This window comes from Palaemon carinicauda, chromosome 28, assembly GCF_036898095.1.
Source record: "Palaemon carinicauda isolate YSFRI2023 chromosome 28, ASM3689809v2, whole genome shotgun sequence".
NCBI lineage: Eukaryota > Metazoa > Arthropoda > Malacostraca > Decapoda > Palaemonidae > Palaemon > Palaemon carinicauda.
Window position 1 is genome coordinate 43,003,337 of NC_090752.1, and position 14,984 is coordinate 43,018,320.

At 44.0% G+C, this 14,984-nt stretch overlaps 1 protein-coding gene across 4 annotated transcripts in view; it reads left to right on the forward strand.

Annotated features, from left to right (window-relative positions):
* Positions 1 to 14,984, forward strand: part of Mer (ezrin/radixin/moesin family protein merlin) — a 91,625-nt gene that overhangs the window by 38,618 nt on the left and 38,023 nt on the right. For all 4 annotated transcript variants that reach the window (XR_011040252.1, XM_068351888.1, XM_068351887.1 and 1 more), the window contains exon 8: positions 14,167 to 14,326. Coding sequence is in view for 3 of the 4 variants with exons in the window: in XM_068351888.1 (XP_068207989.1) it covers positions 14,167 to 14,326 (160 nt within the window). In the remaining variant the exon portion in view is untranslated. The remainder of the gene's footprint in view (positions 1 to 14,166; positions 14,327 to 14,984) is intronic.

Sequence of the window (14,984 nt, forward strand, 5' to 3'; positions counted from 1 at the left end):
ATACTCCCTGCGAGGAGGGTATTGGGTAACATCTATGTATGATGCTAAATATTCCTATTTATCTCTGAGAAATCTTTCCTAAACAGTCACATTGGTAGTATCACAAGCACACAGGTTTCTCAGGCCGCTATCCGTACGTTACACAAAGTTTTGTTAAGTGTCAGGATTTTTATCAGTTACTGTATAGTATGTGCTAAACCCGTATGAGAAAACCCTGGGTCAATGGCCAAGCTAGTTGGTCTGGGCTTCCACCCTCCTAATGGGCAAGTCATAGCTATAAATAGTGTAGAGTTTTTATATAGTGTTGGAACAAATGAGAAATTTGAAAGATAAGGTGGATCAGTTTAAGTACTTGGGGTCTGGTGTTGCAGCAAATTGTGGAGTGGAAGCAGATGTACGTCAGAGAATGAATGAAGGATGCAAAGTGTTTGGGGCAGTTAAGGGAGTAGTAAAAAATAGAGGGTTGGGCATGAATGTAAAGAGAGTTCTGTATGAGAAACTGATAGTACCAACTGTGCTGTATGGATTGGAGTTGTGGGGAATGAAAGTGACGGAGAGACAGAAATTGAATGTGTTTGAGATGAAGTGTCTGAGGAGTGTAGCTGGTGTATCTCGTGTAAATAGGGTTAGGAACGAAGTAGTGAGGGTGAGAACGGGTGTAAGAAATGAGTTAGCAGCTATATTGGATATGAATGTGTTGAGGTGGTTTGGCCATGTTGAGAGAATGGAAAATGGCTGTTTGCTAAAGAAGGTGATGAATGCAAGAGTTGATGGGAGAAGTACGAGAGGAAGGCCAAAGTTTGGGTGGATGGATGGAGTGAAGGAAGCTCTGGGTGATAGGAGGATAGATGCGAGAGATTCAAGATAGCGTGCTAGAAATAGGAATGAATGGCGAGTGATTGTGACGCAGTTCCGGTAGGCTCTGCTGTTTCCTCCGGTGCCGTGGAAGACCGTGGGGGTAGAAGCAGTAGGGGATTCAGCGTTATGAAGCTTCATCTGTGGTGGATGATGTGGGAGGGTGGGCTGTGGCACCCCTAGCAGTACCAGCCAAACTCAGTTGAGTCCCTTGTCAGGCTGGGAGGAATGTAGAGAGGAGAGGTCCCCTTTTATGTTTCATTTGTTTCATGTCGGCTACCCCCCAAATTGGGGGAAATACCATGGGATATGTATGTATAAACCTGTAGCTATATTTACAAGTTGTCCCACCATCACCTGTCCCCTTTGTAAGTCTTGCCTGCAATCAAAAGCGCTCTAGACACTGGTGTGTGAGTGAATGCTATAGCTGGAAACCCCCACTACCCCGATATTATTATTATTATTATTATTATTATTATTATTATTATTATTATTTTTATTATTTATTATTTTTTATTTATTTATTTATTTATTTTTAGAGTGGGGAGCTAGTGAGGGTTAAAGAGTTAATAAAACCAGAGGTAAAAAGTGAATATTAAGAAAGGTTAAAAATGGCATATGACTGAGTGAAAATAAGAGAAACTGGTAATTTAGAGGAGTGGAAGTTAATAAAAGAAAATTTTTTTGGGATTGCAAGTGATGTGTGTGGCAAGAAGTTTGTTGGAGGCAGCATGAGGAAGGGTAGTGAATGGTGGAATGAAGGAGTGAAGGTAAAAGTGGAAGAGGAAAAGAGAGCATTTGAAGAATGGCTGCAGAGTAATAGTGTAAAGAAGTATGAAAGATATAAAGAGAAAAATGTGGGAGTAAAGAGCAAGATAACCGAGGCATAGAGGGCGGCTGACATGAGGTGGGGTCAGGGATTGTGTCGTTCATTTGAGAATAAGAAGTTTTGGAAAGAAGTGGAGAGAGTAAGGAAGGCTGTTTCAAGAATTGAAGAGACAGTGAAAGATGGAAATGGAAGATTGTTAAAAGGAGAGGAGGCAAGGAAAAGGTGGGCGGAATATTTTGAAATTTTACTGAATGTTGAGGATAATGAGGCAGATATTATCGCTGTTACAGGTGTTGAGGTGCCAGTGATGGGAGATGAGAATGAGAGAGAGATTAAAAGAGAGGAAGTGAGGAGAGCACTAGATGAAACGATGTGGTAGTTTGTGGACTTTGGCCAGATGTAGCACGCAGACTGCCTAGTGTCCAAATGCCGACCACACTCCAACGTTCACTACACAAAAAATATAAAACGGAATACTCATAAATCTGGGTAAAAGGTAAACAATCAAGGATGCACTGGGCACCACCCCTTGATCTTATACTGGTCAAGGGGACCCAGCAAGAACCTTACTTCCCCCTATCTTCCCTTGCCTTGAGCTTGCTGAATAAACACATATGACCGTTGATTCATTTCTGGGAAGTTTGCAGAATTTATGAATAGCTCTTATCTTCTTTAGGTAAGATGGCCACAAGCTTAAGTAAAGTTTCAGAACATTAGGTGAAAGTGAAAAAATATGTAGGCTGGTAACAGGACACAATCCATCCATCCATATACCAAAGGCACTTCCCCCAATTTTGGGGGGTAGCCGACATCAACAAGAACAAAACAAAAAAGGGGACCTCTACTCTCTATGTTCCTTCAGCCTAACCAGGGACTCAGCCGAGTTCAGCTGGTACTGCTAGGGTGCCACAGCCCAACTACCCACATTTCCACCACAGATGAAGCTTCATACTGCTGAGTCCCCTACTGCTGCTACCTCCGCGGTCATCTAAGGCACCGGAGGAAGCAGCAGGGCCTACCGGAACTGCGTCACAATCGCTCGCCATTCATTCCTATTTCTAGCACGCTCTCTTGCCTCTCTCACATCTATCCTCCTATCACCCAGAGCTTTCTTCACACCATCCATCCACCCAAACCTTGGCCTTCCTCTTGTACTTCTCCCATCAACTCTTGCATTCATCACCTTCTTTAGCAGACAGCCATTCTCCATTCTCTCAACATGGCCAAACCACCTCAACACATTCATATCCACTCTAGCCGCTAACTCATTTCTTACACCCGTTCTCACCCTCACCACCTCGTTCCTGACCCTATCTACTCGAGATACACCAGCCATACTCCTCAGACACTTCATCTCAAACACATTCAATTTCTGTCTCTCCATCACTTTCATTCCCCACAACTCCGATCCATACATCACAGTTGGTACAATCACTTTCTCATATAGAACTCTCTTTACATTCATGCCCAACCCTCTATTTTTTACTACTCCCTTAACTGCCCCCAACACTTTGCAACCTTCATTCACTCTCTGACGTACATCTGCTTCCACTCCACCATTTGCTGCAACAACAGACCCCAAGTACTTAAACTGATCCACCTCCTCAAGTAACTCTCCATTCAACATGACATTCAACCTTGCACCACCTTCCCTTCTCGTACATCTCATAACCTTACTCTTACCCACATTAACTCTCAACTTCCTTCTCTCACACACCCTTCCAAATTCTGTCACTAGTCGGTCAAGCTTCTCTTCTGTGTCTGCTACCAGTACAGTATCATCCGCAAACAACAACTGATTTACCTCCCATTCATGATCATTCTCGTCTACCAGTTTTAATCCTCGTCCAAGCACTCGAGCATTCACCTCTCTCACCACTCCATCAACATACAAGTTAAACAACCACGGCGACATCACACATCCCTGTCTCAGCCCCACTCTCACCGGAAACCAATCGCTCACTTCATTTCCTATTCTAACACATGCTTTACTACCTTTGTAGAAACTTTTCACTGCTTGCAACAACCTTCCACCAACTCCATATAACCTCATCACATTCCACATTGCTTCCCTATCAACTCTATCATATGCTTTCTCCAGATCCATAAACGCAACATACACCTCCTTACCTTTTGCTAAATATTTCTCGCATATCTGCCTAACTGTAAAAATCTGATTCATACAACCCCTACCTCTTCTAAAACCCCCCTGTACACAATGTGAGAGAAAAAAATATAATAAGACTTATTAGAAACAAATTTGATAAGAAAAAACTAATTAGGTTGGCAATAAGATTTTTTGTCAAAGTCAACTAAGGAAGTAAAGGAAAACTGGTATCCCTTTACACTCCAGCCTCACAATAACAAGATAAAAATGATTTGAATTACAAAAAACAAGAATATTTACATGCTGGACACACTTATGGGTTCCAGTTACAAGTATAAACAAAGGCACACCTAACCCTGTATCTATTTGGGATACATTCTGTGATTTGTACGAGCTTGTGTAAAGATCAAATGGATTATAAAACAAGGTTGCACATTGGACTTGACTACATTCTCGCTCTATATCGGAAAGACAAAAAAAATTTACAATCCTCAGTGATACACAGTATGTCATGGTTATTCTACACCCATGAAAATAGATAAGAGGCGAGACTAATTATAATAATTTTCTGAGGCCCCTCTTGATTGCGAAGTCACACACACAAAAAATAAGATTCAGTATAAGTCATTTCTTTAACATTAAAGATGCTATTCCCAATTTAAGCTGCAAAACTAGAATCTCCTAGAAAACCTGATTTTTCAATATTAAACTTAGCCGATGATTATATAAGCTGCAGCTCTGCTGCCCGACAGAAAAACTCTACGCTCGAAATCCGCCAGCGATCGCTATGCAGGTAGGGGGTGTACTTCAACAGCGCCATCTGTCGAGCAGGTACTCAGTACTCAATGTAAACACAGAACTCAATTTTCTCTCTGTCGTGCCACCGGCAAGACCTACTAAATTCGCTGTTGCTTACTGGATTGGTTTTCACATATTTTGGTGAAGTACACATTTCTAGTTTTGAGCTTTCGCTTTGCAGACGTTATCTTCAATACATCCTTGCATTCTTTTGTTGATTTTGGATTATTTGTTGACGACTTTGGATAGATTTTGAATTCCCCTTTGACTAATTCAAAATGGCTGACCCTTCTCAAGTCCCTAAGTTCAGGAAATGTAATGCTAGGGACTGTTCAAGGCGTCTTCCGAAGGCCTCTATCGATCCTCACACCGTTTGTTCCAATTGTCGGGATAAGACCTGTCAATTGGAAGATCGATGTGAGGAATGCGTTGGGCTTTCGGAATTCGATTTCATCGAATTCCAAAAATACACACGTAGGCTAGAGAGAGATAGAGTCAGGAGAAGTTCATCTCGCTCCGTTGAATTTTCCTCTCCTCATGCCCCACAACCTATTCCTTCCCCTGTAGTGGTTGCTCCTGATCCCCCTGCTAGCACTCAACAACCTTCGATGGCAGATATGATGCGTGCCATCCAGGCTCTGGGTGAGAGAGTCGAGTCATTGGCGAGTGATCGTAACCAACTCATGGCAGACGTCAAGGAGTTGAAGTGTAAGAGTGCAGTGGGTAGTGACAAAGTGAGTGGTAGTGTTGTGGAAAGTGTTGTAGATAGTGTTGCGCTTGAGGGTTCGTCTGTTCGTGCCTGTCGTCCTCCCAGTCCGGGACCTCTTGCAAGCTCCCAAGCCCAGGGGAGAAGCAATGTCGTACGACCAAAGGGTTCGAGAGGCTTTAATCAGCGAACAGACGTTCCCTCCGTGGTTTCGGGCGTATCTAACCAAGATCGCCCCACCCACACGAAGACGAGAGAACCCATTTATTCCTCGTCTGCGGAAGAGGTTTCTCGAAAGAAACCATGGACCAAGGTCTCGCGGCCTCTTAAGCGCAAGTCGGTCCCTTCCGCGCAAGTCCAACGGCCCAGTTGTAGCCACTGGGTCAGTTCGGACTCGCTGCAGTCTTCCGATGACTGCTCACCTCCTAAGAGAGGCAAAGCGGTACCGCATCAGGCAGTAACACCGTCTGTTGCCGCACCTGCTACTGTAGACCCTAAGTGGTCTTTGCTGCAGACCATGCAGTCACAGTTAACGTCATTGATGCAGGACTTTCGCGCGGAGAAGGTTGACGCTGCACCAACCTCTAGCCTACAACCACCCACGGTTGTGCGTCCAGTGGACGCTGAGGCTACCTTCTCCCGCACTCCAGCTGTGAGAGTCCCGCCACCCATGCGTTCCAGTGTACCCTGCCAGCCGCATGTTGACGTTCAGCGACGCACGGAACCTTCCGTTGACGTTCGCGAGTTACAACAACAACCTAAGTTGTTTTGTTTTGACGCGGTGCGTCAACCTCCGCAACCCAGTGTGGTTACCTCTACTCGCCCACAGCAGACTAGACAGTCTGGAGTAGACGCTTTGCGTCCCCGCGCTGCTATGGTTGTTGCCAGTTCACAGACTGGGCAACAGTTCCATGACGTTGCGTCCAGTTCAGTCGCGCGTGCACCCGTGCTGCCGGACTCAGCTGACCAGCCGATTCCTACTCCTTTGCCGCTTCCTCCTCAGTTTTCAGATGATGGACTCTCTGATGATGACGACGCTGCACACATTGACGACCCGCATACGGACATCGACGAACCCAAGACCACGCAACCCTCCTTGGACTTTAGGAAAGTTCTTGCACTGTTCAGGGAGATGTATCCTGATCAGTTTATATCTGCGGCCCCACGCTCTCCTCCATCTAAGTTCGCTTTAGGCACGCAGTCATCCGCGCCTGCCTTTACGAAACTCGTCCTCGCCCGCTCGTCTAAGAGAGCTTAACGAGTGTTTGGAGAATGGATGCAGTCCAAAAAGAACCTTGGGAAGACAGCATTTACGTTTCCCCCTGCGAGACTCTCTTCCAGATCGAGTGTCTGGTATGCCACGGGAGAAGTTCTCGGCTTGGGAGTTCCTGCCTCTGCCCAGGGCGACTTCTCAAGTCTAGTAGACTCTCCCCGCAGGCTAGCCATGAGACGCTCTAAGATATGTTGGTCTCCTTCAGACTTAGACCATCTGTTGAAAGGAGTGTTCAGAGCCTTCGAGGTTTTTAACTTTTTGGATTGGTGTTTGGGAGCGTTGAGCAGGAAGATCTCCCCTTCTGACAAGGAAGCTTCCTTGCTCATTATGTCCTGCATGGACAAGGCCATACGTGACGGATCCAGTGAGCTTGCGGCTTCGTTCGTTTCCGGGGTCCTCAAGAAACGGGAAAACCTTTGCTCGTTCCTGTCAGCTGGAGTAACACCGTGCCAGAGATCGGAACTTCTTTTTGCTCCTCTCTCAAAGTGCCTCTTCCCAGAGGAATTGATAAAGGAGATTGCTACCTCCTTGATTCAGAAGGACACCCATGACCTGGTTGCGTCCTCTGCCCGCAAAGCCACCCCTTTGCCTACCGTATCTAGACCCAGGATGGACACTCCAGCGTCCAGATTCATTCCGCCCTTTCGTGGCAGAGCCTCCAGCAGAGGAGGTGCTCGTGCCGAAGGGAGACGTGGGAAGAAGAAAGGTACCAAGTCCTTTAAAGGCAGAGTCTGACTGCCACCTTCTTCAGACAGCAGTGGGAGCCAGACTCAAGAACTTCTGGGAGAAAAGGGGCGCAGATGCGCAATCTGTGAAGTTGCTAAGAGAAGGGTACAAGATCCCGTTTGTCCGCAAACCCCCTCTAGCAACGTCTCCCATCGATCTCTCTCCCAGGTACAAAGAGGAAGACAAGAGGCTAGCCTTGAAGCAGGAAGTGTCTCTCTTGCTACAAAAGGGAGCTGTAGTCAAAGTCCGGGACCATCAATCCCCGGGCTTCTACAACCGTCTCTTCTTAGTGGTAAAGAAGACAGGAGGGTGGAGGCCGGTGCTAGACGTCAGTGCGCTGAATGTCTTTGTCACAAAGCAGACGTTCGCCATGGAGACCACAAAGTCAGTTCTAGCAGCGGTCAGAAAGGAAGACTGGATGGTCTCTTTAGACCTAAGGGACGCATACTTTCACGTCCCCATCCACCCAGAATCCCAACCTTTTCTGAGATTCATTTACAACAAGGTTGTCTACCAATTTCAAGCCCTGTGCTTTGGCCTAAGCACGGCTCCTCTTGTATTTACGAGGCTGATGAGGAATATTGCCAAATTCCTGCATTTAGCGGATATCAGAGCCTCCCTCTATTTGGACGACTGGCTTCTAAGAGCGTCTTCCAGTCGTCGCTGTCTGGAGAATCTAAAGTGGACTCTAGATCTGATCAAGGAATTGGGTCTCCTGGTCAATATGGAAAAGTCCCAACTGGTCCCATCCCAAACTATAGTGTACTTAGGGATGGAGATTCACAGTCAAGCTTTTCGGGCTTTTCCGTCGGCCCCCAGAACAAGTCAAGCCCAGGTATGCATCCAGAACATGCTAAAGAAGAAACGATGTTCAGTCAGACAGTGGATGAGTCTGATAGGGACGCTATCATCCCTGGAACAGTTCGTTTCGTTAGGGAGACTACACCTCCGTCCCCTTCAATTTCATCTAGCTGTTTACTGGAAAAAGGACAAGACGCTAGAAGCGGTCTCGATCCCCATTTCCGAAGAGATGAAGTCAGCACTGACTTGGTGGAAGGACAGTATCAACCTCAGAGAGGGTCTGCCCCTGGCTGTTCAGACCCCCAACCACGTTCTCTTCTCGGACGCATCGGACACGGGCTGGGGTGCGACACTAGACGGTCGGGAATGCTCGGGAACGTGGAACTCGAATCAAAGAACGTTACATATCAACTGCAAGGAGCTACTGGCAGTTCATCTGGCCTTGAAAAGCTTCAAGTCCCTCCTTCAAGGCAAAGTGGTGGAGGTGAACTCGGACAACACCACGGCCTTGGCGTACATCTCCAAGCAAGGAGGGACCCATTCTATGACGTTGTACGAGATCGCAAGGGACCTCCTCACCTGGTCAAGAGATCTAAACCTTTCTCTAGTAACGAGGTTCATACAAGGCAATATGAATGTCATGGCGGATTGCCTCAGTCGGAAGGGTCAAATCATCCCAACAGAATGGACCCTACACAAGGATGTGTGCAAGAGACTATGGGCCACATGGGGCCAACCTACCATAGATCTCTTCGCAACCTCGATGACCAAGAGGCTCCCAATATATTGCTCACCGATCCTGGACCCAGCAGCAGTTCATATAGATGCCTTTCTACTGGATTGGTCACATCTAGACCTTTATGCATTCCCCCCGTTCAAGATTGTCAACAAGGTACTGCAGAAGTTCGCCTCTCACGAAGGGACAAGGTTGACGTTGGTTGCTCCCCTCTGGCCCGCGAGAGAATGGTTCACCGAGGTACTTCAATGGCTGGTGGACGTTCCCAGAACTCTTCCTCTAAGAGTGGACCTTCTACGTCAGCCACACGTAAAGAAGGTACACCCAGACCTCCACGCTCTTCGTCTGACTGCCTTCAGACTATCGAAAGACTCTCTAGAGCTAGAGGCTTTTCGAAGGAGGCAGCCAGGGCGATTGCTAGAGCGAGGAGGACATCCACTCTTAGAGTCTACCAGTCGAAGTGGGAAGTCTTCCGAAATTGGTGCAAGTCGGTATCAGTATCCTCGACCAGTACCTCTGTAACCCAAATAGCTGACTTCCTATTATACCTGAGGAAAGAAAGATCCCTTTCAGCTCCCACTATCAAAGGTTACAGAAGCATGTTGGCAACAGTCTTCCGTCACAGAGGCTTAGATCTTTCCAACAACAAAGATCTACAGGACCTCCTTAAGTCTTTTGAGACCACGAAGGAGCGTCGTTTGGCTACACCTGGATGGAATTTAGACGTGGTACTAAGATTCCTGATGTCAGAAAGGTTCGAGCCACTACAATCAGCCTCCTTTAAAGATCTCACTTTAAAGACACTTTTCCTGGTTTGCTTAGCCACAGCTAAAAGAGTCAGTGAGATTCACGCCTTCAGCAGGAACATCGGATTTTCATCTGAAACGGCTACATGTTCTTTACAGCTTGGTTTTCTAGCCAAAAACGAGCTACCTTCTCGCCCTTGGCCGAAATCGTTCGACATTCCAAGCCTTTCAAATATGGTTGGAAATGAACTAGAAAGAGTCTTATGCCCTGTTAGAGCTCTTAAGTTCTATTTAAGACGAACTAAATCTTTACGAGGACAGTCAGAAGCTTTATGGTGTTCTATTAAGAAACCTTCTTTACCTATGTCAAAGAATGCAGTTTCCTATTATATCAGACTGTTGATACGAGAAGCTCATTCCCATCTGAATGAAGAAGACCATGCTGTGCTGAAGGTAAAGACACATGAAGTTAGAGCTGTCGCTACTTCAGTGGCTTTTAAACAAAATAGATCTCTGCAGAGTATAATGGACGCAACCTATTGGAGAAGCAAGTCAGTGTTCGCGTCTTTTTATCTTAAAGATGTCCAGTCTCTTTACGAGAACTGCTACACCCTGGGACCATTCGTAGCAGCGAGTGCAGTAGTGGGTGAGGGCTCAACCACTACATTCCCCTAATTCCATAACCTTTTTAATCTTTCTCTTGAAATGTTTTTTATTGTTGTTTTTGGGTTGTCCGGAAGGCTAAGAAGCCTTTCGCATCCTGGTTGATTTGGCGGGTGGTCAAATTCTTTTCTTGAGAAGCGCCTAGATTAGAGGTTTTGATGAGGTCCTGTAGTATGGGTTGCAACCCTTGATACTTCAGCTCCTAGGAGTCGCTCAGCATCCTAAGAGGATCGCGAGGCTCCGTAAGGAAGACGTACTTTAAAAAGGCAGAGTAATTGTTCAAGTCGACTTCCTTACCAGGTACTTATTTATTTTATGTTTGTTATTTTGAATAACTGCTAAAATGAAATACGAAATCCTTAGCTCATAATAATGTAAACAATTAATGCTGGTCTCTACCCACCCCCCTGGGTGTGAATCAGCTTATATAATCACCGGCTAAGTTTAATATTGAAAAATGTTATTTTTATAATAAAATAAATTTTTGAATATACTTACCCGGTGATTATATATTAAAGGACCCTCCCTTCCTCCCCAATAGAGACCCAGTGGACCGAGGAGAAAATTGAGTTCTGTGTTTACATTGAGTACTGAGTACCTGCTCGACAGATGGCGCTGTTGAAGTACACCCCCTACCTGCATAGCGATCGCTGGCGGATTTCGAGCGTAGAGTTTTTCTGTCGGGCAGCAGAGCTGCAGCTTATATAATCACCGGGTAAGTATATTCAAAAATTTATTTTATTATAAAAATAACATTTTAACAGTCTTCACCAGGCTGACTAGCAACATAAAAAGGTGCAGGATCATGTTATATTCTTCCTATTATTGTACCTCTACTTGTCTCCCTACTGGGTGTAGGGTCTTGCTGTCATTACCTGTTAAAAGAAATAATGACAGATTAAGGCACTTCTTTGTGGGGGGGGGGGGGGGGGGCACTTGAGGGCATCGAGAGTAGGAGAAGCACCTGGTATGGATGGTGTGAGAGCCGAGATGTTGAAGGAAGGGGGTGTGGCTGTACTTCAGTGGTTGGTAAGATTGTTTGATGTGTGTTTTATGTTGTCAATGGTACCAGTAGATTGGGTTTGTACATGTATTGTACCACTATATAAGGGTAAGGGAGATGTGCATGAGTGTTGTAATTCAAGGGGTATTAATTTTTTGAGTGTACTGTAGTTGGAAAAGTGTAAGGTAGAGTACTGATTAATAGGATTAAGGATAAAACAGAGAATGCAATCTTAGAAGTACAGGGTGGTTTTAGAAGAGGTAGGGGTTGTATGAATCAGATTTTTACAGTTAGGCAGATATGCTAGAAATATTTAGCAAAAGGTAAGGAGGCGTATGTTGTGTTTATGGATCTGGAGAAATCGTATGATAGAGTTGATAGGGAAGCAATGTGGAATGTAATGAGGTTATATGGAATTGGTGGAAGGTTGTTGCAAGCAGTGAAAAGTTTCTACAAAGGTAGTAAAGTGTGTGTTAGGATAGGAAATGAAGTGAGCGATTGGTTTCCTGTGAGAGTGGGGATGAGACAGGGATGTGTGATGTCGCCATGGTTGTTTAACTTGTATGTTGATGGAGTGGTGAGAGAGGTGAATGCTCGAGTGCTTGGACGAGGATTGACACTGATAAGACGAGAATGATCATGAATCGGAGATAAATCAGTTGTTGTTTGTGGATGATACTATACTGGTTGCAGACTCGGAAGAGAAGCTTGGCTGATTAGGGACAGAATTTGGAAAGGTATGTGAGAGAAGGAAGTTGAGAGTTAATGTGGGTAAGAGTAAGGTTAAGAGATGTACGAGAAGGGAAGGTGATGCGAGGTTGAATGTCATGTTGAATGGAGAGTTACTTGAGGAGGTGGATTAGTTTAAGCACTTGGGGTCTGTTGTTGCCGCAAATGGTGGAGTGGAAGCAGATGTACGTGAGAGTGAATGAATGATGCAAATTGTTGGGTGCTGTGAAGGGAGTGGTAAAGAATAGAGGGTTGGGCATGAATGTAGAGAGAGTTCTGTATGAGAAAGTGATTGTACCAACTGTGATGTATGGATCGGAGTTGTGGGGAATGAAAGTGACGGAGAGACAGAAATAGGATGTGTTTGAGATGAAGTTTCTAAGGAGTATGGTTGGTGTATCTCGAGTAGATAGGATTAGGAAAGAAGTAGTGAGGGTGAGAACGGGTGTAAGAAATGAGTTGGAAGCTAGAGTGGATATTATTATTATTATTATTATTATTATTATTATTATTATTATTATTATTATTATTATTACTACTACTACTACTACTTGTTAAGTTACAACTCTAGATGGAAAAGAGTGATGCTATAAGCCCAAGGGCTCCAACAGGGAAAATAGCCCAGTGAGGAAAGGGAATAAGGAAAACTACAAGAGAAGTTTAAAACAATATTAAAATGAATCTTTCATATATAAACTATGAAAACATTAAAATAACAAGAGGATAAAAACTTTAAAATAACAAGAGGAAGTGATACAAGATAGAATAGTGTGCTATAGTGTACCCTCAAGCAAGAGATCTTTAACCCAAGACAGTGGAAGACCATAGTAGAGAGACTATAGCACTACCAAAGACTAGAGAACAATGGTTTGATTTTGGAGTGTTCTTCTAGAAGAGGTGCTTGCCATAGCTAGAGTCTCTCGTCTACCCATACCAAGAGGAAAGTAGCTACTGAACAATTACAGTGCAGTAGTTAACCTCTTGAGGCCCTTTATTAATAGGCATAGGAGTAGGTGATGATGAGTTAACCTCTTGAGAGAAGAAGAATTGTTTGGAAATTTCAGTGTTGTCAAGTGTACGAGGAAAGCGGAGAATGTGTAAAGAATAGGCCAGACTATTCTGTGTACGTGTCAGCAAAGACGAAATGAGCTGTAAACAGTCAGAGGGATGCAATGTGGGACTGTCTGGCCAGTCAAAGAACCAAATAACTCTAGCAGTAGTATCTCAATGGGTGGCTGGTGCCTTGGCCAACCTGCTACCTGCTACTAGCTAGCAGGTTCGGTAATAGCCGCCTCACTTAAAAGTCTTTATGGCTGGTCTTCTAGCTTGGCGGAAAGATAATCCCTATACTGTAAATAGGTACAGGTTTCTATCGTTAGGAAAAATACAAATTACTTTCAAATGTTATATTTATGCTTTCTGGGTACTTGTTTTTTTAACACTTATGTTCAGTTTTCACAAGGAGCCTTTCTAAAGAAGACTGCTATGGATTTGGAGTCTTTCTAGAGAAGATAGCTTTTGAATTGTCTTTAAAATGGCTGGGAAATGAGCCATGTGAACACTGTGTGGGTGGCATGTAGGCCCCTCGTGACTACTTTCTACACATCATATGGTAGTTTCATTTGTACATGTTTACGAAAAGTGCCCATATGGCACAAAATTTTTCTTTGCTGACCAATTAAATGCTGCTCATGAATGACAGAGACAAGGGATGGTGACATTGCCCTAGCAAACAGGACAATGCTCTAGAGACTGACCATATTACATATCAGTGCCCAAGACCCCTCTCCATCCAAGCTAAGACCAGGGAGGCCCTGGCAATGGCTGCTGATGACTCAGCAGGTAGACCAATAGACTCTCCCAAAACCTCATCCTTAGCTCACAAGGATGGTGAGGTTGCAGACACTAAAGAAACTAACGAGTTTGAGCGTGACTCAAACCCCAGTCCAGCGATCACCAGGCAGGGTCATTTCCAATAGGCCACCACAACCCTAATGCAATACTTGTAACCCATTTCAAGTTTGTATGCTTGCATTCCAATTTGCTTGTATTCAGATACTTGTAACCCGAGGTTCTACTCTACAAGCAGTGTGTTTGTTTGGATATTTCCTGTTCACTTGAGTAAGGCAAAGAAGAGTTGATGAGTATGTATGATTAAACTCATTTTGTGCTAAAAATAATTTTTTTTTTCTAGATCTGAGGAAACGGCAGAGCTCTTGGTAGAGAAGTCACGTATTGCTGAAGAAGAAACTATATTATTAACTCAAAAAGCATCCGAAGCAGAACAAGAATGTCATAGAGCTCATTTGCTATCTGCAAAATCTCAAGAAGATAAATTAATCTTAGAACAAAAGGTACAGTATAAGATATTGTTAAAAGTATTTTGGTGGTACTAATGGACAGCAGTCTTGCAATGCTATAGAAGTCTTATGGAAATTGTTGATAAAATTTTGCTTATATGTGATTTCTTAAAACTTAAGTCTTTTGGAAAAAAATCCCAAGTTTAATTAATAGCTTTCTTTATAGAATTTTATGAAGCTAATATATATGGTGAAATATTTTTTATTCCTGGCCATGAGGGCATAAAAGGGAAAGGAAGATGCTAGTGAAGCATCCACAATGACAATTACTGTATCAATGCCAGATCAAAGCTAATTATTCCCGTCAGTGACATTTTTAACAGCTCTAAAGCCCTTCAGCTATAATGGATGGCAGATTTTAGGAATAGCAAATCTGACAACAATAGATTAAACATATTAAACTCATCATTGGATAGTTGAATTTTTTAAACAAAAAGATAGTGTTTTAGTACTGTGGTTATATCCTGTTCTATTGGGCCACATTCATTTAACCTATGGATATTTAATGAGTAACTCACAAAATTCAGTTCCTATATGCAAGGAATACTGGTCAACATTAACAGTCACACATTTTATGTGAATGTCCAAACTTCTACCAACAGTGAATGGCAAACTTTAGATATACATCATTAAAGGAGATTTAGTCAGAATC